Here is a 20,615-nt window from a genome sequence, read left to right on the forward strand (position 1 = left end):
AGGCAGCAGCACCCAGCGAAGCGCTGGGCATGCCGGACTCGGAGGGGTAAAAGGCGGCCAGAGAAGGGGTTGGGGTGAGGGTGGGGGCGCCTGGAGAGACTCACACCCGAAAGACATAGACCTGCGAAGTGGGGGGCGTGTCCCTATCCCGCGTCCCCAGATAGCGGGAACATCCATCACCAAGCCCCTCATCTTACAGGCAGCCACTGCCCGTGGAGCCCCATATCCAGGGGGTCCCTAAATGCCTGCTAGGAAGTCTTAGGAGGCTGGGAGGTGGCTGTTATCGAAGGTTTGCCGAGAGGGTGGTGTCTGTGTGTGTTGGGGGCAGGGGCCTGTGTTGTTATCCCATGCCAGAATTCCTGAGCTCCCTAGAAGTTTCCCCAACTTCCTCATCTTCACCCAAGGAAAGGTTGCGGACAGCAGGCTTCTGGGGTCTGCATCGGCCGTCCCCAGCCTTCCTCATGCACACCCCACTCTCTTACTCATGGTTTAGAGAGGGTCAGGGGGTGGCCCAAGAGAACGGGGAGCCACTTCCACCATTTTCCCCCATCTGAGAGGATTGATGAGGTGGCTGAAGTGACATCACTCCCAAGGAGAGGGCGGGGCGGTCCGCACTGGGAGGAGGAGGTGGCTGCGACTGGTGGCTGGAGAGGGTGGGAGCCCAGGCCAGCTGAGTGGATCTGCGTGTCATCCTTCAAAGTGGCTGCTGTTAGGACTGTCAGAGCCGGGAGTGTGACAATCCCACAGTCACTCAGCCGGCAGGGGGTGTGGACACAAGTCAGGCACGCTTTGTACCCTCAGGCTCTGTCCACTTGCCTGCTGGCTGGCCTCTCCCCAGGCCCTGGAGCCTCTGTTATAAGGATAACTGCCAGACACACAGCTGAATCAATTCATCTGTCCTCGGGGACTGTGGGAGCCTCAGCGTGGGACCAGTGTGGGCCTGCAGGTGCTTGGTTGGACCCCGACATGCTCTGTGCCACTCTCCCCCTATCCTGGGCATTCTCATTCATTCTCACTCCTAGTGACCCTGTGGGACAGGGTGGAATTCCTTCTTTGGCTTTACAGGAGCAGAAAGCCTTATCTTTCTCCTCGGGAGTGGCTCGTGGTTTCAAATTGCTAACCTTGCAGTCTGCAGCCCACTGTGTAACCACTATGCCAGTGGCACGGACCAGCTTAGGCACTGGCAGTGGTCATTCATAGGCCTCTTGGTTGCCCATGGGCTTGTGGAGGGGGCAGGTGTATAAGGGGGGCCGGGCGAGCATTAAGAGCGCAGGATGCAACGGGGAGGGCTTTGCGGAAACGGCGGTCCTGGAAGGCAACATTGGAGAAGATGGCCTCCCCAGGAGGAGAAGCTGATGCTTGGTGTTGTTGCTGTCCCTTTAATGCCTGCACAGGGCTCTGGCACTGTGCCCGGCCCAGATGTGGGAGGAAGGAGCTGGGGAGCCTGGGTGGGAGATGTGCTGCCTCCCGGAAGGGAAAAGTCCCTCGATGCCAGTTGGGTTGGGTGGGCCCAGAGTAGCCAGAGCCCAGGATACGGAGGGCAGCAGACATGAGACAGGTGCAGAGCAAGTGGGCTGTGTGACCCTCCACTGGCTCTGCTCCACCAGCCAAGCTGAGCTGAGTCAGGGGAGATGACGCCTGCCTTCAGGGGAGGCCACATTCCAGGAGAGGAGCCTCGAAATGGGAAGCAAGAAACAGCTGGAATGGGGCCCGGCGTAGCTCTGTAGCGTTGGAACCCCAAGCCACAGCCGTGGAGTAGATTCCACAACACAGCAGCCCCAGCTGTTCCCAAGGTTGCAGCTCATGACAGAAGCCGCTGCCACATCCCACATCTTTCTCCCTCAGACTGGCTGGTGGGTTTGAACTTCAGACTTTGTGGTTAACAGTCTAGCGCTTGCCTCTTCATGCCGCCAGGGCTCAGAAAGGTTTAGGCAAAGTCCCCTTAGAATTGGAGGAGGAGGACCAGGGGGTCCCCAGGTAAGAGGAGGCCCGAAGGTGCAGGGTGGGGGTGGGGGGCCATCTGTGCGAAGGCAGGGGCCAGTGAGAAGTGTGGAGAGGCCTAAGGTGCTGGGGTGAGGGGAGATGGGGGGAGAGGCATCCAGAGGGCTTGGTTGTGGGTCCAGGAAGTTCCAGGCCCAGCTTCTGAGTTACCATCCCTGGGGGTGGGGGGGACAGAACTGAACTGCTGGAAGGTGCATGGGAGGTGTGACATGCCCAGTTCCTGCTCCCTCCCTCCCCACCATGGTGCCTTCTGCCCGGCTCTTCCCTGCTGGGCCCTGAGATGCCCCGGAAGTGGCTTCCCTTTGCAGGGATCAGCCCCAACTTCAAACCTCCTCTGGGGACTGTTTGACGTTGATGCTGCTCCATCCCCACAGTGGGAGGTGGTGGGACAAGCGAGGTCTGTTTTGCTGTCTGCCCACCGCCACAGCACCTGTCAGAATAGAAGCCATTCATTATTAAGCCCCCGCAGAGGGGTCAGGCAAGACAGGTGCTGTGGCATCTCATAAAGGCAAGAGATGGCTGCTAAGTCATGAACTTGGTGACCTGGTGCCCACCCGCCCCTGCAGACCCTGACCTTGAGTCCTCAGCCTGGGAGGAGAGCTCTGGCCTGGCCCCACCTGGTACCCTAAGGAGGCCTGCCCCTGCCCTGCGGGCCTGCAGCTTGTGAACAGGACCCCACAGCTCTGCCTTGGGTTGGACACGCCCGTCTTATTCCCTCTTGACTTTTGCCTTTTTTTGCTGTCCCCCATGCCTCCCCTCCCCTCCATCCCTAATCTCTCTGGTGCTGCAGCTGTAAAGGGCAGAGGGATTTCAGGGTTCCTCTGCAGACATCACCGTGCCCGCCCCACCTACAGTCAATCCCCTTCCACACTTCTAGGCGTGTTTCCTCCGGGCAGCACTCTGAGAGGGGTAGCATGGAAGGTGGCACCTGAAGGAGAAAGCCCAAGTCCACAGGGTTTTTTGCCAGCTTGGGTCAGTGTGACCAGGAATCTGAGGTGACTGGCGCTTTATTGCCCCAGCTGACTTCCTGCTTGGCCAGCTCCTCTGTCTTCCGCCTCCAGCCTCCCTCCCCTGGCCCTGGAGCCATCTCCTGCCCTCAGCTGACTGGTCCCTTCCGGCAGCGCTGAGGAGCTTAGCTTCCACTGGGATGCATTTTCTCTGAGGCAGCCTCTGAGTTCCCTGGCCCCTGCAGTTTGGGGATCAGGAGGTGGCCCAGTCACACTCACCACCTCTGCAGGGTCCCCTTTCACATGCCAACTTTCAGGTGCCCCAGCCCACCAGTGTCAGGGGCACACACAGCCCAGGCACTCACGGGCAAGAAGCCCAAGAGGGCTGGGTTTATCTTGGCGGATTCTCCTCTAGGAAGGGCATGATGCCCTTTTGCGGAGACTGCTGTCTCCTGAGAACACACCCAAATTAGTGCAGCACCGTCTCGCCCTCCTCATTTCCAGGGAGTGCCCTGATCCAGCCGTACTTCTCCCAAGACAGATGCGCTTGCTCTCCTGGCAGGCCTGGTGCTGTCCGTCTGCTTCCCAGTGCCATCGTTCAAAGGCATCCGTCCTTCTGAGGCCTTCCTGGGTTGGTGTCTAACTGTCCCATGCATGTGGACCGACTGAAAACACCAAGGCCTGGGCCAGGGAGTGTTGCCGCCCCCCCATCCCCCCACCACCCCCGTTTACGAGGTTTATAGTGGCGCCATCACCAGAAGGCTCCACTATTCACGGCCGAAGGCGCTTCTCGAAGATGCCGCTTTGGTTTTCAATTGGCAGCGGTGGAAAGCTGAGTAAGGCTTCCAGGTGCAGGCATTGCAGCCTTGCCAGGTTAGCAGCTCTCTGCACCCTCTCTCGGCCACAGAGCCGTGTCCCCTAGAGCCTGGGCACCAAGCCCACCTCAGGCCCAGAGGTTCCGCCTCCCCAGGCTGAAATCCTCTCATGGGAGCAGACTCCGGGTTTGGTCACGAGGGGCAGCTTGGCCCTAACTGCGTGTCTTTGGCCACCTGACTTTTAAAGGTCAAATCAGACCTTGCATAGTTTTGGGAGGACAGGGAGTCAAGGCTCTGCCCTCCATGGCCCATCGGCAGTCACTGCCGTCCAGGGCTGACGAAGAGAAAAACGGCCACCTCCTAGCTGCTGGGTGCCTAGCGCAGGATCCAGCTGAAGCAACGGTGCTTATAAAACGTGCTGGAGGAGTATAAAGACCCTCCATCCTCCAGGGACCCTCAGACGATCACTGTGTTTAAAATGAGCATGCAGTGGAATCCCGGACCGTATCCTGAGGGCCCCAGTGGGAAGTGCCTTTATGCATCTGGAGCTAGGTTTGCACCAGCCTGGAAGGTGGGATGTTGTCAGAAAGAGAGAGAGACCAGCCCTTTCCTGGCCAGCAGTCTGGGGAACTGCATCAAGGAGACCACCCTTCCTAATGGGAATTCTGTGTTTCAGAAACTATCCTAAGGAAACAGGCAGTGATTGACACAAAGTGATTTGTTTGGTTGGTTGTTTTTTTCTTTAACTTTATGGTGGTGAAAGTCTACTTGACGAGACACACCTTCTGTCCGCCAATTTCTAACTCTCAGTAACGCTTCTCCATCCGCCTGTGGTCCCCGCCCAGAGATGCAAGGATGCAGTGAGTATGAATGGCAGATTCGTTTCTTAACTTGTTTCTTTTTGTGTCTGTTTCTTTATTTCCTAACTCTGTCCATTGCTTTATAACTGGTTTATTTCTTACTTTCTCATTTTAAGTTGGCTGGAGGGTTACAGAGCCTGCCAGTTATCCGCTCGGACACCTGGTTTCATGCCACAGATGGCATCCCCACTTCCTCCCCGTATCCCTGTTTCCGTTCCTCCTGACTTACTTCTATCAGAGAAAGATTGAGAACAGCCGGGAAAGTTCGACAATAAGGACTGGTTAGGGAAAGCTACTTAAAGGGACTTGGATACTGGTCCCTGGTGGGAAAAAGAAAGGTTTGCTCTCAGCTGCTAGCCAGGCGGTTGGCTGTTCAAACCCTCCTGGCGGCACTGCGGAAGAAAGGCCCGGCGAGTGACTCCGTAAACCAAGGAAAGCCTTGGGGAGCCTTGAGTGGGGCTGGCGGCAGGGCAGTCGGTTTGGCTTCTTTTTTTCCCCCTCCATTTATTTTAACCAACAGAATATTCCACACCCTCCGAAAATGACCACACAGGCACTCATTGGCACCAGCCACGTGTCTGAATGATGACAGGCAAACCCAAGCCAAGTTCACTGCCATCGAGGATCCCAACTCACAGGGACCCTCGAAGGCAGGCTAGAACGGCCCCTGTGGGATCCGAGATGGTCACTCTTTACCGGCGTAGAAGGCCTCGTCGTTTCTCCAGCAGAGCAGCTGATGGTTTTGAACTGCTGATCTTGCGGTCAGCCGCCCAACTCATAACCTCTACACCACCTGAACTGCTGATCTTGCGGTCAGCCGCCCAACTCATAACCTCTACACCACCTGATGAAGGCGGGGACCGAAAAATACAATTCTGCCTACACAAACTTGCATCTCCAGGTGTTTTAAGCACAGCTCTTTGGAGGGCGGGCCACCCCGATGCTACCCCCGTGCTTCTCTAGGTGGGGTGTCTACTTTTCTCCCCCCCACTCCCCATTACGCTCTTCTCACCCCATCCCCCATTTCTTTCACCACCCTTTGGGGACCTCGAAGTGTCCTTTGATTTTGTTGTATATCAAGCATGCCCTGCTAATCACGACACGGCAGCTCTTTAAGGAGACCGTGTGTCAGTGCAGCGCTGGGCTGGCTGCGAGTGTCTCGCCAGCACCCTGCCCCAGCCTCGGCCTGTGGACTGAGCCGCCGGAATCTTTTTTTTTAATCATCTTATTGGGGGCTCTTACAGCTCTTCTCACAATCCATCCATCCATCCGTTGTGTCAAGCACGTTGCCGTCATCCTTTTCAAAACGTTTTCTCTCTACTTGAGCCCTTGGTATCAGCTCATCCCCCCTCCCTCATGAACCCTTGTCGTTTATCTTTTTTTTCCCCCATGTCTTACACCAACCGCTGTCTCCCTTCATCCACTTTTCTGTTGTCTGTTATATGTCGATCATTGTGATCAGTCCCCTTTTCTCCCCCTACCTTCCCCCTATCCTATCGCTGCTCTAATTGTTGATCCTGAGGGGTTTATCTGTCCCGGATTCCTTGTGTTACCAGCTCTTATCTGTACCCCTGTACATGCTCTGATGGAGCCGGATTTGTAAGGTAGAATTGGGGTCATGAGAGGAAGCATTAAAGAACGAGAGGAGAGTTGTGTGTTTCATCGGTGCTATACTGCACCATGACTGGCTCATCTCCTCTTTGTGACCCTTCTGTAAGAGGATGTCTAATTGTCTACAGATGATGGGCTTTGGGTCTCCACTCCACCTTCTCCCTCATTTACATTGATAATTGACATCATTTTTGTTGTTGTTGTTCTTAGTCTTTGATGCCTGATCCCTGATCCCATCGACACCTCATAATCACACAGGCTGGTGTGCTTCTTCCATGTGGGCTTTGTTGCTTCTCAGCTAGATGGCTGCTTATTTATCTTCTTTTTTTTATCAGCTTTCTTCACCACACTGGCTTATGCACCCATTTTGTCTTCAGTGATTTTTTTTTTTAACAGCTTCAATGAAGTATAATTCACATCCCACACAATTCACACAAGTCGACATGTACAAATTCAGTGGTTTCCCCTCCCGCCTTATGTACACACAGAGTAGTGGGACTGTGCTGGGAGTACGGTGACCAGGAGTTCTCGGGGAAGGGAGAAGGGCTTGCTGAAAGAAAGAGGCTGCAGAACTGAGCTCTTCGGTAGCCTCTGCTCCGGTGCGTTTGCCCATGTCTGGGGTGCTCTTACTCCACGGGCCAGCTTCCTCACTGTACGGACGGACGGTGTGAGAGAGGAAGTCAGAATGACCCACCCAAGGCCACCAGCTGGCATGTGGCTGCGCTGGGAGTAGAGACCAGGTCTCTTCCACCCGGACAGGTGCCATTTGGACCTCCTCCTGCCACCCCTGCTCCTTCCCAAGACTAACATCCCTGGGCAGCCTAGCGTGTGACGATTCCCAGTTCCATCAGAGAGAGAGGGTGCAGGGAATTGGGGGGAAGGGGAGACTAGAAGGAAGAGGCTTGATGTACTGGAATCCCTCAAAATTCTCCTTAGTGCTTCTAGGGAAAGGGGACCTAGACTTGGGGGTGACCGTTCCCTGCCAAACATACACTAAACATATGTATCACTGTAGTTGTTGCTAAAATGACCTAGGCTGGAAGGGATGTTGAAAATGCTTTATAACTGATGGGCCTCCCGGGCCTCCCATTGCCCCCAAGAAGATTGAGGTCTTTTGTTTTGAGGGCCCCGGTATACTTTATCCACGGGTCTGTGGGGGCGTTCACAATTGATTTCCTTATGAGGAGCTGCTCTCTGCCAGGCACTGGGGGCATCAGTGAACAAAATACACAAAACACCTTGCTCTGGGGAAAATAAAGAAAAAAGATGGAACCGGGATAAGCCATTGGAGGTGTGATAAGTTGTTGAAGGCAAAAATGCCATCTGATCAATAAATCCTGCCTAATTCACAATGAAAAGGTGTTTAAAAACCTCTGCCCTCCTTAAGCTTGACGCACCAGTGGTTCAGTCGCAGAACCCTTCCCTTGTGTGTTAGTCCCGGTAGACTAGAGAAACAAATTCATAAACACACATATGTGTATAAGAAAGGGCTTTACATACGAGAGCAATTGAATATTGAGAAAATATCCCAGCTCAGTCCAGATCAAGTCCATAAGTCCAATATTAGCCCATATGTCCAATCGCAATCTATAAAGTCCTCTTCAGACTCACAAAACACATGCAATGACACCAAGTGCAGGAAGACCACAGGGCAGGGGGTGGGAAGTCTTGTGGATCCAGTGGCAGTGGAAGCATCTCAGTGCTGGCAGGGGTCTCCAGCTCCCCAGGCTGCATCAGGGTAGGTCCATGTGGCTTCTCCTCAGGGATGTCTCGCAGGGAATCAGCCTTGTCGGTAGTAGAGCGTCTCACAGGGAGTGAACTGAGAGTGTGTCTCCCACCTCGAAGGAGGAAATACCAGAGTTCCCAGAATTCTCAGAAGGCCATGCCCACACAGAGGCCTCATTGGCTATACAATGATTGACAGGCTAGACTCCACCCCTTCACTTGTAATCCTCTCACGTTGACAACAGATTTACATAACCACCATAAACTTCCACACTCACTCCAAACAAAAACCAAAAACCTTCCCCCGCCTTCAAGTCAAGGCTAACTCAACCCCCCAGGGGGCTCTGCCACGCGGGACACCCTAGTTCCATTCCCAGGCAGGGCACTTCCTGCTCAGCCACCGCCTGCCTTGTCAGTGTTGCTACAATGCTGACCAGGTTCCAGCAGAGCTTTCAGACTAATCTAGGAAGAAAGGCCTGGTCACAACAGAAAAGTGAAGGGGAGGGAGTAGGGGGAAGGGAAGGTATGATTTAAATCAGGGGCTTGAGGGAGACCACTCAAGAATGGGGGCATTGAAGGAGGAGAGGGTGTGAGCCTTGAGGTGCAAGGTGTGGGGGGAGCATGCCAAGGACAAGTGGCAGTCCAAAGGCCCGTTCCTGGCTTGCATCTAAGCCTGGGACTCCCTGGTGACAGTGTCCTCCTTGTCTAGGATCCTCAGAGGCCAGTCCAGGTTGGATGCCTGGAACAGTAAAAGGATCCTCTGGCTTTGTAGGAAGCCTTGATGGTACAGTGGTTAAGCACTCAGCTAACCGGAAGGTCCGGGAGTTCGAATCCACCAACTGCTCTTTGGAAGAAAGAGGTGGCTGTCTGCTTCTGTGAAAAGCAGGCTTGGAAGTCCTAGAGAGTCCTGTAGTGTCGCCACGAGGCAGACACACGGCAGCAGGTCCTGACTTTGTGCTCTTACTGTTCCTCTTTCTTCCCCCCACCCCAGACCTGCACCTGGCCGCGGAGCTGGGCAAGACGCTGCTGGAGAGGAACAAGGAGCTGGAGGAGTCCCTGCAGCACATGTACACCACCAACGAGGAGCAGGTGCAGGAGATCGAGGTGAGGGCCTGGGGGCTTGCACCACGGGCCTTTGTGCAGCTAAGAAAAAGGCAGACGCAGCCCCTGTCCGACAGCCTTGCACCGTTCACTGTCTCCGGCAGCCCTGTCGTCCCATCCTCACCCCTGTATTTGAAGTCCCTGCCAACCTATTTCTAGAAGTAGCAGGAGGGTTCTGGTAGAGACATCCCCTAAAGAGCCACGCGGGCCCCCTGTCCACCCAGTACCTGGCCAAGCAGCTGGACACACTGCGGCACGTGAACGAGCAGCATGCCAAGGTGTACGAGCAGCTGGACCTGACGGCCCGGGACCTGGAGCTGACCAACCAGAAGCTGGTGCTGGAGAGTAAGGCTGCCCAGCAGAAGATCCTCGGGTGAGGGCCAGGGCTGCGGGAGGGAGGGGCTGGGAGGCAGGCCAGGGAGTGGGGGCGGGGGGTGGCGTCCATGGCTCCTGGCTTAAACATTCAAGCCACAGTGCTGCTTTAAGCTTCCACTCCACTCTGGGCTGTTTCGGCTCCAAGATAGTGTGATGCACAAGTGGCCCGCCCTGCTGGGAGCTGGCCGCCTGGGGCAGAGGCAGCGCTGCACGGTTAGACCTAGACCACAGGTAGTGGTGTCATGGAAGGGGTGGTGGTGGGGGGATGGGCTTGGCCTGGGAGGTGTAGGAGAGGGGAGTGGGTTCTGGATCAGACAGGGAATTCTGCCCTCTGTGTTCAGTGCCAGGAGCATGGCCCCCAAACCCAAGTGCTGCTGTGTCACGGAATCCAGCCCCGAACACATCATCACAGGTCCAGCAGGTGCAATTGTACGGTGATAATAAGTAAAGGTTATAGTAAAGTCATAGAGAGCATGAGAGATAGAAGAGAGTGAAATAATGGAGTCAGACACATCTCATGGTAGCATGCTCACCTCAGCCTCACTTGGTGGTCCAATAAAGAGAGAGCCTCTTTATTGCTAACCAAGGCTTATATCTCTTTGGGGGCATACAAGCCCCCTAATTACAGGTAAAGATATATGCTACAGGACGAGGTTATGCTATAGGTACTACAATAATGGGAGGGGGGTGATCTAGGGTTATCCATGCAGTAGGAAGGGGAGTTATTGGGGGTACATGTGTGACAAGATGGGCGGATCCTAGATTCAGGGAGGCAGCTTAATTTTGGATGTCACTGTGCGGGGTTGACCTGTTCTCTGGCTCACTATTAGAAACCATTATCAGTAGGGTGTAAACCCCACCTACAGGGACCAGACTGATGGCTGCAAATGGTTAGGGAGAAGTAGCCCATTGTCCTAACAGCAGGGAGTGGGCCCCTCTTGTGGTGGGACCTGACGGTAATCTGGCAACTGACTGCCTTCAGGAGGATGTCTCTGAGCATCTGACATCCCACCATGTGCTGGCACATAGCCTCTAATGTGTGGCATATCTTTGGGGGAGACAAAGCTGGGGGGAAATCTCTGTGTAATCCCACACTGCTATTGTTCAGAGACAGGTTTCAACAGAGCTTCCAGGCCAAGGCAGACCAGGAAGAAAACCCTGTGGATTACACGGGAACATTGTCCAGGCTGCAGCCAGATCAGGGGCTGGCGCAGCCCGTCCTTCTGCAGGGAGCCAGGGCTGGGGACTGGCAGGGAGGAGGGCTGGTTCTGTCCACTTCTGCATGTGCCGCGTCCGACCCCCACTCAGGCTGACGGAGACCATTGAGCGCTTGCAGGCCCAGGTGGAGGAGCTGCAGGCCCAGGTGGAGCAGCTGCGGGGCCTGGAGCAGCTGCGGGTGCTCCGGGAGAAGCGGGAGCGCCGGCGGACCATCCACACCTTCCCCTGCCTCAAGGAGCTGTGTACCAGCCCCCGGTATGCGAGAGGGACAGACAGCAGTGTGTCCCTGGCTGCTGGCTCGGGGTGGACCGGAAGGGTGGGCAGCGGTGGGAACGAGCCTGGGCGCACCCTCCAGGCTGCTGAGGAGACCCTGGCCCTGTCGCTGGCGAGAATAGGGTTCTTATCCCAGGCCACCCTCGTAGGAAGGTGCACTGTGAGCGCGCCACCTGGGAAGGGCTCAGCACCCCCCTCTCGGTCCTTCCCCGTGGCATCTCAGGCAGTAGGACTCCTGTGTCAAGTTTCTGTCTCTCTGGGCATTTCAATAAGGGTCCTGGCAGGCAGCAGCGTCATGAGTGTCATCGCCCAGGGTTGGGTGCTGTCGCCATACCGGGCCACGGGGCGAGGCTGGAAGCCGGGTACCGCGGAGACAGCCCAGGGATGCTGTCCTTGTGACCTCACGCTCCACCCACCCGCTGACCTCCCATGGGCTGCACCCACCAGACAGGAAGGGTTGAGGCAGGCGGCGTGCTGCAGATCCAGAGGGGCACTCAGAGGACAACAGCTGTGCGTCCAGGTGGGGCTGAAGTGAGGTGTGGGGCGCTTTGGCCGTGACCCCTGCCCTTTGACCTCCCCGCAGGTGCGAGGATGCATTCCGCAGGCACAGTTCCTCCTTGGAGCTGGGCCCACGGCCCCTGGAGCAGGAGAACGAGCGGCTGCAGACGCTGGTGGGGGCGCTGCGCTCGCAGGTGGGCCAGGAGCGGCAGCGCAGGGAGCGCGCTGAGCGCGAGTACACGGCCGTGCTGCACGAGTACTCGGAGCTGGAGCGGCGGCTGGGCGAGCTGGAGGGCTACCGCCTGCGCGTGCAGGAGCTGGAGGCCGAGCTCCTGGAGCTGCAGCAGATGAAGCAGGCCAAGACCTACCTGCTGGGCCGGGAGGACCACCTGGCCGAGGCCCTGCTCCAGCCGCTCACCCACGCCCCAGAGGCCGACGACCCCCAGCCGGGCAGTGGCGGCGACGTGGACGCCCCGGATGGCCTCTCCTCGCCGGCCGCCTCCCCCAGCCACGCCGTGCGCAAGAGCTGCAGCGACACGGCGCTCAACGCCATCGTGGCCAAAGACCCGGCCAGCCGGCACGCGGGCAACCTGACGCTGCACGCTAACAGCGTGCGCCGGCGCGGCATGTCCATCCTGCGCGAGGTGGACGAGCAGTACCACGCGCTGCTGGAGAAGTACGAGGAGCTGCTGAGCAAGTGCCGGCAGCACGGGGCCGGCGTGCGGCACGCGGGCGTGCAGACCTCCAGGCCCATCTCCCGGGACAGCTCGTGGCGGGACCTGCGGGGGGGCGAGGAGGGCCCCGCGGAGGCCAAGGCCGGGGACAAGAGCCTGAGCCAGCACGTGGAGGCTGTGGACAAGCGGCTGGAGCAGAGCCAGCCCGAGTACAAGGCTCTCTTCAAAGAGATCTTCTCCAGGATCCAGAAGACCAAGGCCGACATCAATGCCACCAAGGTCAAGACCCACAGCAGCAAGTGAGGCTCCCGCCTGCACCTCCAGGGCCCCTCCCTCTGCCGGTGGGGTCTGCAGCCTCCTCTCAGGCCTGGGGTCCTGCAGGGTCTGGTGAGATAACAAACCTTAGAGTAAGCAATACATCAGAGCCGGCTTCCGTGGACGTACAGGAAGAGCCAGGGTCCCTGGCTTGGGGAGGGTGGCAGGGGAGGAGGTGAGGGGCAGTGTGTGTCCTGCTCACGACTCCCAGGAGCCCTGACCATCCTGCCCAATGTCCTCTAGCTCACTCTCCCCTCCCCAACCACCCCGATGGGCCCCCATCTCCCATGCCATGCGACCCCACGCCTCACCCTCAGCTTTGCCGCCAGGCTCGAAAGCCATTGGGGACCCGCTGATGTCTTTTCCAAGTTCTGCTTTCAGGGAGATTTGCAATGTCAGGTCTCTACACCGGCCCTTCGCCACCACTGGAAACACTTGAAGGGGGACCCAGAACCAGCTGTTGCCGGTCCTGCGGGCCCCTGGACCACTCACTGCTTTGCCCCAGCTGGCACCCTCTGCCTTCTTTGGCACCAGCTCTCTCACCCACCAGGTCAGGAGGCAGCCCCTGCGATGCCTGGCTCTCCCCTGTACCCGGGACCTCTGCAGTCTTAGCCAACCAGAGGAGGGGAAGAGGGTACCCCCTTAGCCATACAGGAAGCAGGCGTCCTCAGCCAGCCCCTGGGGTTTGAGCCCCTGAAATGCCTGCCATCTAGGTTAAGCCTTCAGGACTGGGGGGTTGGACACATCTCCCCTCAAAGCAGGAGCTCGACCTCTGCCTTGCTTCTCCGCGCTGCCTCTGTCTCAGGGACCATGGCGTCTCACCCGCTGGCCACCACAGAATGCCCTGGGCATGCACCACCAGCCAGTGGTCTCAGCATCCGCTCTTATCCACGTATCCTCCCCGCACCCCACCTTGGGGACTGCCTGCTGCTTGCCACACTGGGGGTACTACACGGAACCTCCTCTGTCTCCAGAAAGCCACGCTTCAGCTCTGGAAAGCCCAGGATCCCCAGCTCACCCTGAGCAGTTCTACCGAGCTTCCCATATTCCCCCTGCTGCCCACCCGAAGCCCTAGAACTAGGAGGAGCCAGGCATCCTGGTGGGAAGACCAGAGACGCCAGGCTAAGGCCCAGCTGGGGACCGTCATGCCTTACTTCTTTCTCGTAGGTAAAGGGATCTTCTTACCACACATGCCCGGGGGGGCCCTGCCCTGCTGCAGGCGGCACTATGAGGAGGGCTGGGACCAGGCCACTGTCATATAGGGCGGAGGGAGGGCAGTGCAGGCTTCAATCTGCTCACACCCCAGCTCTGTAGCCACCAGCCAACCTCCCCTTTGGAGTATTCCTGAGAGAAATATATTTACAAATGCTTTATTCTCTTCTTTAATAAAAAACGCACCAGTATTCTAAAAGCAGCTGCAGCCCCAGGAGCCTTTGTGTCACTCCCTCAACCCCAGGGAACCTGACCTCTGCTTCCTAACTCCACCCCCCACCCCACCCCCAGGCCTCTGCCCTCAGCCTGGCCCCTCCTTCCTCAGCGCTGGAATGCTATCAGTAGACCCAGACCCTGAAGTGTCTGCTTACAAATTAATGCACCCAATCAGCCATACAGTAGGGGTGTGGTCAACACATGGGCACCTGGTCAGCAAGCAGCCGGGGTCCTGGTTGGCTAGGTTGACGTTCTGGTGTGAAGAGAGATCGCCACAAACCACATTCACACACGCTGCCAGCCATTGAGTCACTCCTAGTGACCCCACAGGACAAAGTAGAACTGCCCCTGTTTGGTAACTCCCAAACCAAACTCACTGCCATCCATTTGATGTCCACTCACAGTGACCCTCTAAGACAGGGTAGAACGGCCCCTGTGAGTTTCTGAGGCGGTAACGCTTTACAGGAGTAGAAAGCCTCATCTGTCTCCCCAGGACCAGTTGGTGGTTTTGAACTGCTGACCCTGCAGTTAGCAGCCCAACAAATGACCACTATGCTACCGGGCCTCCTTACAAACAGATGAGGTGGGAAAATTGGGCAGGACGGCAGTGTGCCAAGTGCTTTCAAGAGAACAAAAATTGTTCTTGAGGGATTAAAAAAAAAATCCTGATTTTTAAAATGTATACCCATACAGTCTTATGTGCAGCTGTAAAACTCCTTGGGGGAGTGTTAGGGGGAAAATACTCACTGTGTTAGTCTGGGTAGACTAGAGGAACATTCATAGACATTCATGTGTATAAGAAAGAGCTTTATATACAAGAGCAGTTGAATATTGAGAAAACAGCCCAGTCCAAATCAAGTCCTTAAGTTCAATATTAGCCCACATGTCCGATACCAATCTATAAAGTCCCCTTCAGACTCACGAAATACATGCAATGATGCCAAATACAGGAGCATCACAGGCCAGTGGGTTGGAAGTCTTGTGGATCCAGTGGCACTGTAAGCATCTCAGTGCTGGCAGGGGTCTCCACGTGGCTTCTCTGGCTCCAGAGGTCTGGTTTCCTCAGGTAGGTGGCTTGGCCAGCTCCCAGGGCGTAGCGCCATGTGCCGTGTCAGTAGAGCGTCTCAGGGACAGCAGAGAAGTGTCTCCCGCCTCCAAGGAGGAAAAACAGAAGTTCCCAGAATCCTCAGGAGAGGGCCATGCCCACACAGAGGCCTCATAGGTTTTATCTTGATGGACAGGCTGGACTCCATCCCTATATTCGTCATCCTCTCCAATTGACACCAGATTAGGTAACTACCACACTCACCCTCGGTGGTAGAGGTACCCTGTGGAAGGTTTTGCCCTTTCCTGAAGGTTGAGGAGAAACTGGTTCCCCAGGGTAGTCCCGGTGATCAATGCATCCAACAGTAACCACAAAGGTTGGCGGTTCAGGCCCAGCCAGAGGCACCCTAAAAGACAGGCCTGTTGTTACTTTGGTACCATCGAGTCAGTTCCAACCCAGAGATCGGACCCCTCCCCGTCCTGCACTGTCCTCACAACTGGCCCTGTGATTACAGCCTGTGTCCATCCATCTCCCCGAGGGCCGCCCTCTTTCTCTTCCTCTCCACTTGACCAAGCACGATGCCCTTCTCCAGGGCCTGGTCTCTGGTCTCTCCTGACAAGTCCAAAGTACGTGAGACGAAGTGTCGCCGTCCTTGATCTGAGAACCAGCCGTTGGAAACCTGGTGAATGCTGCTGTGCACACGCTCACGTGTCACACACACACACACACACCACATTCTCTCTCTCTGATCAACTCCGCTCCATGGCAGCTAGCTTGGTGATGATCTCTTCCTCCCTCCCTTTTTCTCAGCCCTGGAAACGTCCCCTCCCACGCCTTCGGAGGACCTAGGAGTCAAAGGGAAAAGCTCGCCTCAGGCTCCGGTGCCCATCTGTATAGAACAGGTGGCGCCTCTTAGGTCTGTTTCTGCCATTCTGGAAGGTTCCTGGCAACAGCAGGTGAGAGGAGCTTACCAGCTGCTCTTCTCTCCACCCCAGGGCAGCTGGCCTCATTCTCCTCTACCTGCTCCTCTCCCAGAATCCAGGCCACCAGATGGCCTGAGCAGGCTGTGTTCATTTGGGGCCCTGGAAACCTGCAGCTCCCTTTCCTACTGCTCGGGGTCAGGTTTGGGGCTGGAGCCCAGTCACAGGGAAATGATGCCGTAGAGGGATTCTGATTCATTTCTTATAATCCTCTGAGCAGCTTATGCCTGTCACCATGGCGACACCGCAGTTGCCTCTGAGATTTGGGGACTAAGGCAGACAGGCAGGGAACCCAGGGGACTCTGCTTCCAGCCTGGAGCCCCAAGCAAATGTCAGTAGATGTGGGGTGACAAAGCCAGTTCCTTCCCTCCTAAAGACTGGCTGTACCAATGATGCTGAGAAGAGAATGCCTTGATTTGATTACCATACAACCCTGTTTTAAACAGCCAGCGCCCTCAGGGGCCTCTTTTATTTTAGGCCACTATGCTTCTTCCTGAAAACAACTCTTCATTAAAAGGCAGCTACTGATATGACTGACCTTTACTAACAGTTTTGGGGAGGGGGCAGCAGGGGGGGGGAAATGTTTTTTCGATCTGCCTCTCCAAGTAACATCCTAGTGTTTGTTTTCCAGACCAGCTTAAACCTTTCTCAAAGCAAGACCGTCTCAGTTCTGGAGTTCATCATGATGAACTAACAGCCCTGGAAAAGGACTGTTTAACTTTGTGGTCCTTAGACCTTAACTCCTGGTTAGGAGGAACCATCGCTGAGTTCTATACGTTGTCCCCCGCACAAGACTAGGGGTGGAGGCGGCAGAGGGTGTATGCTCCAATTTACAAAACCGTTTCTTTTTGCAACCTGCCTCCCATCCCTTCCATCTGGTATTTGTCCTGCGAGAGTGTCTGGGGATAAACTATGAGACCCAGGCTTAGGGAGACAGGTATAAATCGCCTTGTGAAAATAACTTGAAGTTACATTTCCACAAAACTCAGGTTGCCAGTGTTCATAGGCCTCGTTCTAGGTGCTCAGGACACGGTAGACTGCTGACGCACCGTGGGTTGTGACTCACGGCCACCCAAGGTGTCACACAACAGAACTGCACCTGGCTGTACTCTTCACAGAAAGTGACCACCAGGCCTTTCTTCCGCGGCACCCCTGGGCTAGGCCCAGCTCAAACCGTTTGCACCACTTGGGGTCTTTGCTAGCAGGGAGGCAGGCAATAAATACTAAAAATGGGGTCGAGTGATATGCCAAAATTAAAAAAAAAAATTTTTTTTTAAGGATTAAGTAGAGTGGGATGCAGGGGGTTGGGGGCGCTGGGCTGCAGGGCCCTAGAGGAACTAGGCAGGTCGGGGCGGGCCTCCCGGATGTGCGAGGGAAATTGGGAGGAAAGGTCCAAGGGGAAGGATCCAGGCGGTTCTTTTTGTGATTAAGAGGAAACTGGCAAATTCGCTGTCTGGCCAGCTTCATCCAGAATCCCGCCTGGGCCTCCAGCGGGCGAGGACGCCGAGAGTCTGGTCGGCCGCGTCTCCTGCGCGGACCCGAAAGGCGGCGCGGAACCTCCGCCGACCGGAAGCGCGAGCCGGCGGACGACCGGAAGGAGGGCGCCGCCGGAAGCGGCCCGGACCCGAGCATGGCGGCCGCCCGCTGCCTCCGCTGGGCCCGCGTGGGCCGCGCCGGGTCCTGGCTGCTCGCGCCGCCCGCGCGCTGTCTGCGCCGGGCCCTGCACAAGCCGGCGGACGGCGCCCAGTTCCGGAGCATCTACAGCCTGGACGAGCTCTACCCCGAGTCCACGGGGCCGGGCACCGCCTGGAAGGTCCCGGTGAGCCGGGGGACAGGGAAGGGCATTGCCTCCCGGCGGCGGGGTGACGTCACAAACCTGGGTGTCCATTGGCCAGCACTGCAGCCGAGTGGAACCGGCCACGCGCCAGGGAAGGGGCTGGTTGCCGGGGCAACTGGGGTGGAGCCCGAAGGGGAGTCCGGGTGGGGCTCGGGCGCTTCCGGCTTGGGCAGCGCGCTCTGGACACGCTTGTTGGAAGACCGCCAGCTTTTTTGCCTTAGAGCCCCGTCCCCAGGGTCCGAAAGAAAAATGTGAGCATGCAGATCCTCCGAGGGGACTGAGCATGGCCAGAGCCTGCCAGGCTGTTTGCTAAAAGGAAAGTCACGCTGCCCACAGCCTCAGAAAACCGGACCACGCACTCATTGCGCCTGCGTTACTGATAGCCCGCGGTGTGCAGACCGTGTAGCATCCGGGTAGGGAACCTTTGTGTGGCCAAGGGCAATTTGCATATTTGTAACATCATCCGAGAGCCATACTGGTCAAACATTTGATTAACTCACCTTTGGTGGCAGTAGTGGTTACACATTGGACTGCCAACTGCAAGGTCAGCAGTTCGAAACCACCAGCCGCTCCGCGGGGCAAGACAGCTTTTCAGTTACCAGAAACAGGGGCAGTTCTCTGCCCTATAGAGTCACTATGTGGCCACATCAACTCATGGCAGAGAGTTTGTGTTTTTTGTTTTTTGTTTTAGTTTAATGCGATGGCTGGAATCTCACTTCTCTTTGGTGAGGTGTGTGATGTTAGCTGGTATTGATGATTTCGAGAGCCTGATATGGCCTGTGGGTAGGACCTCCCACCCCTGTTGTAACAGGACAAGGCTGGAGATCCAAGACCCACCCAGTTCTGTTGAGCTACCTCTTACTTCACTGTTCCATTCATTCAGCAAACTTTCATTGAGCTCATGCTGTGTACCTTGTGCTGTGCTTGGGTATAGAATAGTGGACACAAGACAGCACTTGTGAATCTTATATCCACAAATAAATAATATAGAATGTGTTGGAGGAGGGTGCTTAGTGCTTTGGCCAAAAATAAATCCCAGAAGAAAATGGAGTGGGCATAAGGCTGCCGACTCTAAGTGGGTTGATGTGTGGCAGCCTCGGTGAGAATGGGACATCTGAGTCAAGACCTGGAGGGAACAAGGCAGCTGGCTGTGAGAGTAGTGGGGAGAAGGGCATCCTAGGCAAAAGGCACAGCAAGCCCAGCCACCTCTTGTTGCCCAGGAAGGGCCAGCTGGCCACCAGGTTTATTACTCCAGGTAGGTGTCTCGCTGTGGCCCCCTCCATCCCAGGAGTCAGTCCTCTGATGGTGAGCAGCACAAGCTCAGGCTGGGACAGAGGCAGCTGAACAAGCCAGTCCATGTCCCTGGAAGAGTGTTTTTGAGGAGGTCCCTCAGGAGACTGGGGGCACCGTATGGGTCATTCTGAGTGGCTGAGTGTGCTGGAGGCTAAAAAGAGCAAGGCTGAGAACCAAACAGTTCTTCCCAGCTCAGTCAAGGTCAGTGAAGAGCACGCAAAACGGACCCACGTGGGTGAAATATGGGTGTGCAGGAATAGAAGAAATGTCAAGTTGACACCCAGTCTCCCTCCTGGAAAACAAGTACAGCGTGTGTTCGTTGCATAGGAACCAAATCTCTTGATCAGCAGGATCTGAAACCATAGCGCCAGGCTCAAAGATGGCTGCCAGTCAAGCACAGCATGAATGTGTCGTTTTCCATAAGCCTAGTCATAATCCAATCTCCTGAGGCACCTGTCACTTTTTTCCGTCCCGATGACAGTTCCACCACACCGACATTTTACAAACCTGGGTCTGTTGTGTATTGTGTTGCCCCACTCATGACTAAACCAGGAAGACCCTGTTGGGAGTCTTGGGAAATAGTGATGCTCATCTTTGTGTTCAAAGGATCTTTGGTCTGAAAAGGAACCCCCTCCCCGATTCACAGTGGGAAATCTCATTTGACCATAAAAGGATCCCTGGCGGCATAGTGGGTTCGGAGCTGGGCTGCTCTTCATTCTTTGAAACCACCAGCTGCTCCATCGGGGAAAGCTGGGGTGTTCTGTTCCCATAGAGACTGACAGCTCCGGAAACCCTCAGGGGCAGTTCTCTGCCCTGTAGGCTCACTAAGAGTTAATACTGAAAAATAAAAGTTAATGCTGGCTCGATGGCCGTGAGTTTGGTTTGGGGGTAGTTTGATTTGGGGGGAGTATATTTGCATTGTAGCTTTATGTCATTTCTTTTGCTGCCCTGAACCAAGTAGGAGTCACCTAGCAAGTAACGTGTAATGTGACACCATGTGCATTACCTTACAGGATGATGCAAAACAAGCCAACAGTGACATCCCTATAGGTAAGTGATTCTGTTTTATTAAGAAGCAGCCGTTGTCCCCGTCCCTCACATGCATCGTAAAAGGGAAAGAAGCTTCTGGGTGGTCAGATGTGGGCTCCATGCCCCATTGTTTAGAACAGCACGTGATGGGTGGTGCTGCTGCTCCCGGAACCACCTCGCAGTGCACGGCGTGCTCTCGGTGGTCCCAGGACACGGGACAAGCTATACGACAGATCAGCTGATGGTTTCCTCACTCTCGGTGCCATGGAGTTGATGCCAACTCACGGTGATTCTGTGGGACAGGGTAGGACTCATAGTAACCCTACAGGGCAGGGGAACTGCCCCCTGCCTGTTCTTGAGACCTGAACTCTTCACAGGAATAGGAAGCCCCCGTCTTTCTCCATCGGAGCAGCTGGTGGTTTCAAACTGATGAACTTGAGGATCCAAGCCCAATTCACAACCACTATGCCACCAGGGCTCCTTAACTGATTGTTATGGGGGGAGGGGGGGGGAGTGCAGTGGAGTAGATATAGTAGATTCCCATTGATCCAGTCAGCACAGTGGCTTCTGAGGGGACCTTGGGGGCCATT

At 55.9% G+C, this 20,615-nt stretch overlaps 2 protein-coding genes across 2 annotated transcripts in view; both read left to right on the forward strand.

Annotated features, from left to right (window-relative positions):
* The window catches only part of CDR2L (cerebellar degeneration related protein 2 like), a 15,036-nt gene extending 1,209 nt beyond the window's left edge, over positions 1-13,827 (forward strand). The window contains exons 3-6 of the mRNA XM_030888230.2: positions 8,951-9,063; positions 9,285-9,433; positions 10,744-10,908; positions 11,510-13,827. Of these exons, the coding sequence (XP_030744090.2) occupies positions 8,951-9,063; positions 9,285-9,433; positions 10,744-10,908; positions 11,510-12,401 (1,319 nt within the window). The 3' untranslated portion in view covers positions 12,402-13,827. The remainder of the gene's footprint in view (positions 1-8,950; positions 9,064-9,284; positions 9,434-10,743; positions 10,909-11,509) is intronic.
* Positions 13,828-17,496: 3,669 nt separating this feature from the next.
* MRPL58 (mitochondrial ribosomal protein L58) overlaps positions 17,497-20,615 on the forward strand; it is a 4,804-nt gene continuing 1,685 nt past the window's right edge. Inside the window, exons 1-2 of the mRNA XM_004709151.2 lie at positions 17,497-17,685; positions 20,010-20,046. Of these exons, the coding sequence (XP_004709208.1) occupies positions 17,497-17,685; positions 20,010-20,046 (226 nt within the window). The remainder of the gene's footprint in view (positions 17,686-20,009; positions 20,047-20,615) is intronic.

This window comes from Echinops telfairi, unplaced genomic scaffold, assembly GCF_000313985.2.
Source record: "Echinops telfairi isolate 266 unplaced genomic scaffold, ASM31398v2 ScPeMD7_7458;HRSCAF=8496, whole genome shotgun sequence".
In the NCBI taxonomy this organism is placed as follows: domain Eukaryota; kingdom Metazoa; phylum Chordata; class Mammalia; order Afrosoricida; family Tenrecidae; genus Echinops; species Echinops telfairi.